Source organism: Microtus oregoni, unplaced genomic scaffold (genome assembly GCF_018167655.1).
Source record: "Microtus oregoni isolate MIOR12 unplaced genomic scaffold, Mior012 000014F_ref0000157, whole genome shotgun sequence".
Taxonomy (NCBI): domain Eukaryota; kingdom Metazoa; phylum Chordata; class Mammalia; order Rodentia; family Cricetidae; genus Microtus; species Microtus oregoni.
The window spans coordinates 21357501-21370135 of NW_024543073.1; the positions used below are offsets into that span (position 1 = coordinate 21357501).

The 12635-nt window shown below is 41.2% G+C and overlaps 1 protein-coding gene across 1 annotated transcript in view; it reads right to left on the reverse strand.

Moving 5' to 3' along the window:
* Ap3b1 (adaptor related protein complex 3 subunit beta 1) overlaps positions 1–12635 on the reverse strand; it is a 205937-nt gene that overhangs the window by 154238 nt on the left and 39064 nt on the right. Inside the window, exons 3-5 of the mRNA XM_041663539.1 lie at positions 10154–10228; positions 2409–2504; positions 1715–1875 (exon numbers count right to left, since the gene is read on the reverse strand). Of these exons, the coding sequence (XP_041519473.1) occupies positions 1715–1875; positions 2409–2504; positions 10154–10228 (332 nt within the window). The remainder of the gene's footprint in view (positions 1–1714; positions 1876–2408; positions 2505–10153; positions 10229–12635) is intronic.

Here is a 12635-nt window from a genome sequence, read left to right on the forward strand (position 1 = left end):
TTTCCCCTTTAAGGTGCTCATGCTAACTAAACCAGGTGTTAATCACTTCCAAAGCCAGCTGCAGAACTCTAAGGAAGTAGCTGAAAGTATCTGATTGGAAATTCCCTTTTTATCTCAAGGAGGAAAAGTAAAAGACAGTAAGTGGTTTTTTAAACTATAGTTGTGTAACTGCCAAAAACAAAGAGCACCTTTAGAGGTGTTCTAAATTACCTTAGCCTGCTAACAGACAGGCATTATGAGGCTGCCACCTAAGCCCAAGGGCAAGCGGGGCCAGACTATGTGAAACATCTGACAGAGACGAGAAGCAGCAGTGCTAAGGACCCTCACAGCAGGGGACAGAGAGTGGACAGTGAACTGCTGCCTGGCCACTAGGTGCACTTTTAAACCATTACTGCGACTTTACATTTCTTTTAAAAAGTTTTATTGTGTGCATTTATGAAAGGGGGTTCGAGGAAGTTTCCATGTGTCATAACGTGCATGTGGCAAATGCGGTTGATTTCCACCTTAAAAATATGAATGCTATTCACTCTGCTGATTTCATGCATGTAACTTGTTTGACACAACACTGAGAGCCCACCAGAAACAAAAGTGGCAGCTTGCAAAGAGATAAAAGAAAACAGCAACACATTATGATACATAACTTGTACTAGACAGTATTTTTTCCAAAGAGATCATGATATTTGTTAAAGCTGTCAATAGCATATAATTTAAAATCACTGAATGGGGAAAAGAGATGGCTCAGCAGGTAAGAACTCTGGGTCCCAAGCTCAATTTTCAGCACCTACATAGCTGTTCACAACTGTAACTCTAATACCAGGGGATCCAATGCCCTCTTCTGGCCTCCATGGGTACTATATGCTCATGGAGCACAGAGATATATGTAGGCAAAACACCCAGACACATAAAAGTTAAAAAAAAAAAAGTTAGACACTATATAGCAAGACCCTGGCTCAAAACAAAAAAAACTACAAAAAAAAGTATGTAATAAAAAAGCTCTGGGCAAGAATCACACTCCACAGAGTGAGCAGCAGAAACAAAGGTGGAAATAAAACAAAGAGAGTTATAAGCAAACACATAAAATTCTACTCTGTAGTAAACAAGGGGATTTCTCTCCTCCCCCACCCCTGCATGCCATGTATGTGAGTGTGTGGCTGCATGCACCTGCATATACATATTCTTAGGCCAGGGAGGACGCTGGTGTCTTCTTCAATGGTTCTATGCTTTACTACCTTGAGACAAGGTGTCTCACTGAACCATCCACTGCTCACCACTGCTCAGGCTGGCTCCCAGCACCTCCTATCTCTGCTCTCAGGAGCAGCACGACGCTGGCTACATTTACAGGCATCTGCAGGCATAGCTATGTAAACCTTGGGTGCTGGAGTCTGTACTCAAGCACTGGAGCTTCATGCCCACTAGCCATCTCCCAGCCCTCCATTATCTGACAACACACACATACATGTGCATGTAGAAGACACATTATACAAATGAGAATTCAAACTCTGATTAAAGTTATGAAACCTGAAGTAAAGAGAGGCCCTAATAAGCTCAGAAGAAAAAGTTCTCAGAGGATCTCTATAAGCAACACAAAATCAACAATTATTTGTAGGGAAAAAAACACACACAGCCAAATTCATTTATTTAGAAAAACAAGCCTTTAGTTCACAACAGTCTGTGTAATACCACGTATGCCTACTGTAATCAACAAAGCATATACCTGTACAACTTCTGTATAGCATGGGCTGCATTCTTCCTGACATACGGTGACAGGTCAGCCGAAGCCTCCTTAATAGCCAGCATCATGATAGGCACAATAATTGGTACTCTAATACTTGACAGAACTCTCAAGGCACTTGCACGGATTAGTTGATTTGGGTCCTAAAACAGAGTGAAAATACTCATCAAATTTTCAAGTACATTCTTTCCAGAGCATCTAAATGATACAGTTAGCAGGTGTTACAGCGCCAATCCACACAGCAGAAGAGCCTTTGAAAACAGACATCGTTGTCAGGAAACAGCGAGAAAAGGAAAGGGAATGGGTATTTTCTGTAGTGATTTATTAAAGTGTGGTACAATTCTAGCTGACTACCACTACATATACTAGACTTTAATCTTCCATTGTAAACCCATCACAACTTTAAATGTGTTCTTTAAAACTGTCCTACTGTCTTATCGCTACACTTTCAACCACCAGTAGGTACAGCAATAAGCAGTCCTCCTATACACGACAATGATCTGTGGCAAGATTCCACGTGGGTATACAGAGATCATTTTCCAAGGCTACTGAGTCTGCGCTCTGGGAGGCCCCTTAACTCCACCAAGCCACAGCTAGGCAGGTAGTAGATTATTGTCCCGTTTCTTTTTGAAGGACACTCCTCCGACTGTGCAGATGCCTTGTCGCTCCCACTTACCTTCAGAGCTCGCTGGAAAGTGCTAATGGACAGGAGCGCTAGGTCCTGCTGTTCCTCAGCATATCGGACGAGGTAAACATACACCAACTTCTTGATCTATTTGGAGGGGAGAAAAAGTCATTCACTCCCACCAGGATGAAAATTCAAAACTCAATATTTTATAAACCAAAATCCATTCTCAATTTTCCTCAAATAAGTAACTGAATCTGGTCACAGCTTAGCCTGTAAAAGTAGATGCTATTTTGTATGATAATGAAAGCAAGCGAAAAAGTTTGTGAAGCAAGTATTTTTTGTAGCAAAATTCTGTCAATGTATCTCTTCCTTTCACATTGAGTTTGTTTAATGTCTCAGAAAAAAATGTATAATATGAAATATCAACTGGCCAAAAAAAGTTGGAAATCAAAGGCCTTCACAATCTGGTACTGAAGCTTACATTTCAACATCTATCAAATAGCACCAACTCCTTTAATAGTAGCAATCACATTCCAATGTATATTACATGATAGTTTCAGCTTAATAGGATAATATGTGAGAATAATACCAATTTAATGTAATAACAATTCCAAAGAGACGAGACTGGTCAGTGTTCTGGAAAAACCATTAAAGACAATTTAATGAGGTTTACAGCTCTTCCTTCACCCCATTGGTGGTGGGAGGAGGAGGGAGAAGTGGAGGAGGTGGTGGGAGTAATCATGGAGGAGAAGGAGGTGGTGATGGAAGATGTGGTAGTAGAGGTGGTGGTGGGAGGAGGAGGGAGAAGTGGAGGAGGTAGTGGTGGAGGAGGATCTGGTGGTGATCGAGAAGGATGCAGGAGTAGTGGTGATAAAAAGAACCCTATTGCCAAGTTACTCTCTCAGTCCCCAGTTCCTCTTGATATAATGTGGTTATAAGTTCCTTCACTATGCTGTTTGTTCCCTCATAAACATACCCTATTGTTTGTTTCTTTACATGTGGCACTCCAAACTAAAATAAGGTCTAAGCAGAACAAACTAGGAAAGAACTCTGCTCCTGGTGAAGCCTCCATTAAAACAACAAAGGATTAAAACTATCCACATTCCCGAGTGCAGTGCTGGGAAGCCCTGCTGTATCCACTTTCAGTGCAGTGGCGGGAAGCCCTGCTGTATCCACTTTCCCAAGGGCAGTGGCGGGAAACCAACTGTATCTGCTTTCCCAAGGGCAGTGGTGGGAAACCCACTGTATCTCCTTTCCCAAGGGCAGTGGCGGGAAGCCCTGCAGTATCCACTTTCCCAAGTGCAGTGTTGGGAAGCCCCACCATATCCACTTTGCTGAGTGCAGTGCTGGGAAGCCTGGCTGTATCTGCTTTCCCAAGCATAATGCCAGGAGCCCCACTGAATATGAACAGCTGTGCTCTTAAGTTTTCCAGTTTCAATCTCTTAAATGAAAAGCAAGGCTGTGCATTCATCTATAGGAAAGTTCAGCACCCGAGACCTGGCTCTTAATAGCATCTTGTTGAGGTAATCTCAGATGTTAATTCTATGACCCAACCTGCTTAGCCACCTTCACAACATCATAAACAAGTAAAAACTTGGGAAGCACACTTTCTATACCCTCAGAAATAGTGAATATAGAAAAAACAAATTTATATTAATCTACTCATATAACAATGTTACAGATGAAACTAATAACAAAAATATAATAATCTCTAAGTATTCATCATGGCTGACTAGTTCCACAAAAATCTCAAAAATAAAATCCAACATTTCTAACCCAGTATTCAGTATAGCTAATAATTTGCCCCAAACTTTTTTCCCCATCAAACAGAAACATCCTTGAATATAACTTGACTTTGATCCCAAACTGCACTGTTTATCTCTGGTAGCCTCTCCATCACCAGTTTTCATCTAAAATCTTCTATGAGACTAAAATTAATAAAATTCTGACTAATACATAAACAGTAAATATATATATATATATATATATATATATGTGAACTATACTGTGCAGCTGCTACACAAAATAAAGCAAGTCTATATTTAGCATTGGAATCTACATAAAAAATTTTAACATGCTAAATGGTCTCAGAACAAGAAACAAAAACAAAATCATAGTCGGTTACATATCTACGGGAGGATGGAGACAAGGCTAGCACACTAAGGTCCGCCAATCACAACAATCCTGCTTCAGCCACCCATGTCTTCAGGTGTGCACTACAGTGCCAGGCTGAACTAGGGATGCTTTCTAAGTTTTTGTATTTCTAGGAAAATGTATTTCTAGGAAATTTGTATTTCTATAGCTTTGATAACCCACAGCCAGCAGAAAAACAGGCACAAACCTGCCCAAGAGAGCAACAAAAATTCAGCTGAATGAAAAGCTTTTCAAGCCAACAATATGTGGCAGCCCCTTTGTCCCTCATGGCAGGAGAAACTAACTCCAACTGTGCCTCTGAGAACCAACCCTTCTCTTACAACTGCCCACCCTTCCACAGATAACACCAATCCACTCAGGATGCAAGTGCACACCCTTCCCAAATTAGTACTTTAAGATGAACAACTTTGTGTTCAAGGAAAATGGATCCAGATGCAAGGCTATCTCTTGTTCAGGCAAGCAACAGATTCACTGTCTTGCTACTATAGCTACTGTGTATTTCTTCAACGTAACAAAGTCCCCTCGAACTTCTAGTTGGGTGATGGTCCAAGTAAAAGAAACACATACACTTTTCAAGCATTTCAGTTACCAAATTGAGGAAACTGAACATCAGTACAATACTATTACCTAATATTTTAAACTTCTTATATTTTAGCACACTTCTCCAATCCAGGAATCGAGCTGCATGAATGCACCATACCTTGTCTGCCATCTTCCATCTGAGGAAGCTCTTTCAGCGTTTCTTTTAACCAAATACTTCTACCATCCCAGCCAGTGTTCAAACTAACCAGGAAGTTATTGGTTAGAAAAGAAAAGCACTCACTGGCTCTGCTTTTATTTTTTATTCTCCCTTATTCTTCACCTCAATCTCTCTAACTTCCCAGTTAAAACTTGCTGAGCACTTTAAGGCGGCCACCTACAAGGCCACTACTCATTTAGTGCTGACATCCCACTAAGTACAATTACCATCTCCACTCAAGGAGGCAGATTTGGTGATGGTCACAGGTGTGCCTGAAGAGGGCAGGGGTACCTTCCTAGCTCCTACAAGTTCTGGTCAATGAGGAGAACCCTCCAATTTTTCAATTAAAGTATTTGTTAGGATTCAGGTATTATGCTGGCCTGTCGCCTGGTAGGATGCCCTCAGGCAGTACCCTGGTCAGCCCAGAGTCCTAAGGCTATGTCACTATTTTGTCTGTAAGCAGGTGCAAAAGGTCCCTTTAAGAGACAAACTCCACCCATTCCCACTTGCATCCACTCCCTTCTTGTGAAGAGGCTCTATCTCTCTTCCTTTCCTCCCTCTGCCTTCCGTTCCCCCACTCCCTTTTCCTCAATAAAACTCCCCACCATAAGCTCTGTCTCATGGCACATTTGTCTCTCGCTAGCTGTGGGCCTCTCATCTCCTTTCTACCCAAGTCCCTCTCCCACAGAATCGTAACAGTATTCCCCAAGTAAAGGTTTTGTTAGTACCCTTCCCCAGGACACCTGAAAACCTAGTAAAATTACACAATCCAAGAATAAACTTCTCATAAAATATTGGCTTTTTTGCACTTTGAGATTGGATCTCACTATAGTCTAAACTAGCCAGGAACTCATGATCCTTGTGACCACCTCGGTGCTGGGACTATGGAGATCTATACTCAAATCTCTTATCCTTTAAGGCAGGAAAAAAAAACATTTTTTATTTATAGATGAACGTTCTAAATCATCTAAGCTTTAATAAATCATGGACCCAAATTCACACACGATGTCCAACATATAGTTTTGCTAAGAAGGATCCGATATTTTAACTCCAAGAACAGATCTACACAGTGGAGCCTACCCTGGATGCTTCTGTTCACAAGCCAACAGGAGATGCTACCCTAGGACATCAGAGTGTGTTGTTCCAGGATCCCTGTCAATACTCTATGACCTCAGCATGCCTCCTTCTACCATCCCCACTGATACTCTATGATGTCCGCGTGCCTCCTTCCAGGATCGCCACTGATACTCAATGTCAGCGTGCCAATGATGTCAGCGTGCCTCGTTCTAGGATCCTCACTGATACTCAATGATGTCAGCGTGCCTCCTTCCAGGATTTCCACTGATACTCTATGATGTCAGTGTGCCTCATTCTAGGATCCCCACTGATACTCTAGGATGTCAGTGTGTCTTGTTCTAGGATCCCCACTGATACTCTATGATGTCAGTGTGCCTCGTTCTAGGATCCCCACTGATACTCTATGATGTCAGTGTGTCTCGTTCTAGGATCCCCACTGATACTCTATGATGTCAGTGTGCCTCGTTCTAGGATCCCCATCAATACTCTATGGCCTCAGTGTGTCTCGTTCTAGGATCCCCAGTGATACTCTATGATGTCAGCGTGCCTCCTTCCAAGATCACCGTCATTATAACATCAGGGTGCCTCATTTCAGGATCCCCACACCACCTCTATTAGCTTTCAGGTTAAATTCCCAATCAGACTCCATATGATTTCTTTTGGTCAAATAGGTGCTTCTCAAAGTTCAGAATTTGCACAATCTAAAAATAAAGACACATGTGCAATACTGTTCCATTAAAAGATCTCAAGCAAAAAAAAAAAAATTTTTACATAAGATACAAACCATAGGTTCCAAAACCAAGCAAGACCAGTTTAGGGAGAAAACAAAACCAGGTGAGAGCGGTCATTTTAAAAGTAAAATAAGCCAAAATATGCAAACCATAACTAACATTTTTGATTCAAAACAATATTTTAAGTTCTTGGTGTTATAGTTTTTTATGCAATGATTGATAGATAATTATTAGAAAACAGATGACCAGAACTCCCCAACCAGAGTTTTAAGTTCCTTAGGATACAGCACTTCTGGATGGCAGACAGGTTGACAGGTTAATAGCAAGTTCACGTCTCCGTCAGAAAGTCCTCAAATCACCTTGGAATGAACGTGCTGGAGTTAAACTGTGTACTGCTGGGGCTCATCAGATTTCCAAAAACAGCTCAGCAGCCACCAGATGACTCACATCCCAATTCAACATCACAGGGCGGACAAAAATTAGGGCTTTCCAAACAGGTTACTACATCTAGGATCTAATGTTCCCAACAGCTGTTAAGTAACTGAACAGCAATGTCTAAAAGCCACCAATACACTATTAGGAACCACAGATATTAGGGCGATTATGTAACTTGTTTTATTTGTCTGTAGCAATCACTTAAAGTGTTCTTTGTCCCTACTAATTATGTTCAGAGCTGATGCTATACTTCACAGCAAAGTTTTAAAGGAGAAGCATTAAGTCCAGATCTCGCTGGAATTTATTTGTCAACACCTTTGTTTATCAGGATAGTCAGCTAGCTTTAAAATTGTATTACGGACTCCAAAATGCATCTAAGATTTATAATGGGTACACTGAAACATTCAGAACCACAGCTGGGTAGCAGGCTTCCCTATAATTACTCAGTATTGGAGAAGGATTTCTGCAACTGTTATAGCAAAAAGCATAACAATATTAAATCACAGAAGGTTGCAAAACACTAAATTTGTTCCAGTTCTGTTATAAGAATCAATCAATATTGACCACAAGAGGCCTATGCACTGCCAGGCTGCAGGTGTGCATAGAAAGCCTACTTTTCCTGAGACCATTCTGTGGGCAGAAATGGGAGTAGTAAAAGGTCCGTGACTACGCCACTCTGCGATCAGTTACTTTCATTCAATGTTACAACACTCCTTGCTGTAAAGCTAATCATAGCAGAGCCCCAGCAGCCTGGAGGAACACAGGCAGATCTGTTTGATTAGCTTATCGATATCACTACAGCAAACTTCATGAGCTATTGACTGCAGCTTTGATTATTTTGTACTATAAGCACTGACTGCTTACTAGGTCACTTTTGATATTATTTGACATCTATTGCCAGGTGATGTACTATGCAGCTCACCTGTGTATCTAATGCAGCATATACTTAAAAAATAAAATTTTTCACTTGGCAGCAAGGAAATATCAATCCTCTCAGCACAAATTTCTAAGACGTCTCTAACAGTTTTTCCTTAAGAGTAGAAGATGAAGTATGTTTCATAAAAAATCACAAGGTTTTAAAGAACAAAAGGTATCAAAAAACAAGCAGCCCAGGACTGCACAGAGGAATCAGAGGTTAAGAGCACTTGCTGCTCTTGCAGAGGACATGGATTCAATTTCCAGCAACCACATGGTAGCTTACAACCATCTGCAACTCCAGTTCCAGAGGATCCAGCACCTTCTTCTGGCTGTTGCATGGCGCAAAGACATGCACATAAAATAAAATTAAGTCTTTAAAAGGAAAAGCTTAAAAACAGTATTTTTTAAAATTTTATTAATTTTTATTGAGCTCTACATTTTTCTCTGCTCCCCTCATAAAGCAAAGAAAACTCAAAAATCATTTTGAGTGAGGTAACCCAGATACAGAAAGACAATTATCACATGTACTCACTCATAAGTAGTTTTTAAGCATAAAGCAAAGAAAAACAGCCTATAAGTCACAATCCCAGAGAACCTAGACAACAATGACAGCACTCTGCATCAGCTCCTGCCTCCGGGTTCCTGCTCTTACTTCCTTCAGTGATGGACTGTGATGTGGAGCTTAAGTTGAAATAAACCCTTTCCTCCCCAAGCTACTTTTGGTTGTGGTGTTTTATCATAGCAGTAGAAACTCTAAGACAAATACTATCATGAAAAGTAGTAGGTGGTGGCGCACGCCTTTAATCCCAGCACTCGGGAGGCAGAGGCAGGCAGATCTCTGGGAGTTCAAGGTCAGCCTGGTCTACAAGAGCTAGTTCCAGGACAGGAACCAAAAGCTACGGAGAAACCCTGTCTCGAAAAATCAAAAAAAAAAAAAAAAAGAAAAAAAAGAAAAAAAAAGAAAAGTAGAAATAACTGTAGGGACTGGGGGAGAGAAGTCATATAATATACAGAAAACAGAATCAAAACCATAAAACAGGAGTCCCTGAAATCTCACCACTCCACCTCACAGGGCCTCCTAATTCAGAGTGCCACTGTTATGCGTTGTGTGTGATGTCATCTGTCTGTCACCATACTAGCAAACAAATACTGGTGGTAACTTGTTTTAAATTTTGTATGTCTCAAAGTTGTTAACCAGTTTTTCTGCAGTACAGATAAAGGTGTATGACTTGGACATTAGGCTATGGTGTCAGTCCAGCATCTGGGAAAGTGTCCGGCAGGGTGCTCTCATTTAATAAGCCCACGCAGGTGCATGAAAGCTTAGTCCCTGTCATAACAGTCAGAAAATCTTCAGAGATCTCTGAATTTTTGTCTTACACACGGCAAAAAGGGCACAAATTCTCAAAGTCTCGGGAGAAATGACTAGGTCGGTCTCACTGGAGAGATGCTACTCTAAAATTAAGTCACGAGGGAGTCTTCATGAATTCGTGTCTTCAGGAAATCATGAGAGCTCTACCTGGGTGAATGACTATCACTACAACTTCAATTCTATTTCTCTCATTTTCCACCAAGAATCCACAGCTAAGTTCAAACCTACCTGTTGCTGTACTTCACCTATATTTAAGATTTCAGGCATTTTACCATAATAAAAAGCCAAAGAATTTAAATATATTGAATTTAAAAGTAGCTTTGGTTGGCTTACACACAGGAGTAATAAAAACGATAAAAGCAAACAATACCTCGATGTTTTTACTGGCCACGTTCTTCACAACAGCAGGGAAGAGTTCCGATGCATTTTTCCCCTTTGCAATCATCTGAAGGGTTAAAGAGGAGAGTTAGGACAGAAACTTCTAAATTACTAGTCTGAAAACCAAAGTAATCCTGGGAAACTCTACACATACTAAATATTTGAAAGATTCTGTTTGTAAGGATCCCAGCAGTGAGACAAGGAAGCTTAGCTGGCTTTTGGGAACCTGTTCCCCATGCTGGACTACCCTCCCTGCCCAGCCATGATGCAGGGGGAGGAACTTGGTCCTGCTTCAACTTGATGTGCCATGCTTTATTCAAGCCCATGGGAGGCCTCCCCTTTCTGAGTAGGGTGAGGAGGAGGAGTGGATGGGGAAGGGATAGTACACAGGAGTGGGGTGAGGAGGGAACAGGAGACACTGTCGTTGATATATGTAAAATAAATGAAAAAAATTTACTTAAAATTTAAAAAGAAAACATGGAAAGGTATTGTTTTCTTCTCATCTATACAGTAACCAGGTTCTGTTGCTAATTCTTATCTCAGGTGATGTCACTCTTTGCTTACATCACTCTTTGCTACTCTGGCCCTACCTTAGTTCAGCATCACCTCACTGAGAACTTCTAAATAGTCCCCTGCTCCCCGCAATATATACCACAGAGTGCTGAGAGCTGCTGGTAGCAATGGCTTTACCAGAGGCCACTGAGAGTGTACAGCAGATGACAACTGATATACATAAGGTCGACCCACGAGACCAGCATCTATCTGATGGAGAGAATCTCATGAAGCAAGGCTTACAAGACCATACTGTTTATCTCCATAACTTTTCTCATGTGCCCATATTCCTTCCCTAGTAACAGCTATGGGTATTTTAAACACTGCTTGTGTGTTTAACTCATGAAAATATTTCATCTACTGGGCACACATATAGCTGTGGATGGTCAGGAACATGATTTCTGCTTAATTAGTATAATTTTGATGAATAAAAATACTAGGATATTTTTCACTACTAAAATTGGCATAGGAAAGTAATTGTATTCTCAGTCACAAAGACAGCTGATTTTGATTAAACCAAACATTCAGGACAAAGTCAAAGCAAACTGGTTGCCCCAAAGACGAATACGCAAGGTCAAATTCCCAGGTATTTATTGCTGATTCAAGGTCAGGCATGAAGTAGCTTTGGTAGACATAACTTCCTGCAGTAATGGACTTTCTGCATGCACTTCTAAACTCAAAGTTCAGCCAGCTAACTGTCTATTGTTCTAGTCCTGATTTCAGTGTCACTTTCTGTACAGAAACCCTGACCTCTCAGAGCTACGTGCCTACTTACTCACCATGCCTGGTCAGCGTGACCCTCCCCTCCAGCCCGAGAGAAACTGTGTGATCAGTATGGCTTTGTTTCTTACTGTTTGCTCAAGAAGTGCTATGTGACCCTGAAAATGTGCTTCATATTTGTTCAGAGGCTTTGCTGTAAAAGAAGTGTGTGTGTGTGTGTGTGTGTGTGTGTGTGTAAGCACACTGAAAGGAAAATGTAGCTGAATGTGCAGAGAGAAAAAGAAGTGTGGAGAGATGTGACAAGTGGGTAGAAAGATATAGAAGATGCAGCTATACAGAAGAGAGCTTGTGTAGGAGATGTATGTGAAGGATATGGGTGTGTGGAGAGATGCAGCTGTGCACAGAAGTGTGACTGTGTGAAGCTGAGTGGAGAGTGTATGGAGAATGAGCAGAGAATGTAACTGTGTGAAATAGATGTAACTATGTATACAGATGTATGGCTGTGTAGGACAGAGATATGGAGCTGTATGTAAAGAGATGTAACTAGGTGGAGACATTTTTAGAAAGAGATTTTTCAAGATGAAGTAAAAGAGAAAGCATCAGAAAAGCGTGTGCATTTCCTTATTTACCCTCAGATAGAAAAGTCTAGCCCTGGATGCAACTGTGAATTTTTTGTATACATTAGATTCGTCATTGGAGCAGGATCTCAAAAAGGTTACTGGTAACAGAGAGCTTAATATTGAATCCTACTTTGAGGACCAGGGGTGTAGATCAGTGGCAGAAGCCTTATCTAGCATGCAAAAGATCCTAGGTTCAATCCTGGCACCATGACATAAAGAAAGGACTCCCACCCACCAAATCCTCTACTTTACACATGTCAGCCTAACTCAAAAGATTTCAATATTATCTGACAGTCTACAGCACAAACTAATCCACTTACTATTCTAATGTCCTCTCATTTGCACTGAAATCTCCTCTGAAATGCTGTTAGCCAAGCAGTCACCCCCAGAACAGAACCTGGCCCTCTCTGGTTCTATTCCTATCACATTTCTAACCAACTACACTCTCCCTTCCTATGATATTGCATCCTCGCTAGAGCCATCCCCAGGGATCTGACTCTCACCTCCCACGCTATAGCTATCCCTGAGAACCTGATTCTCCCCTCCCAGGCTAGAGTCATTCCCGAAGATCTGACTCTCACC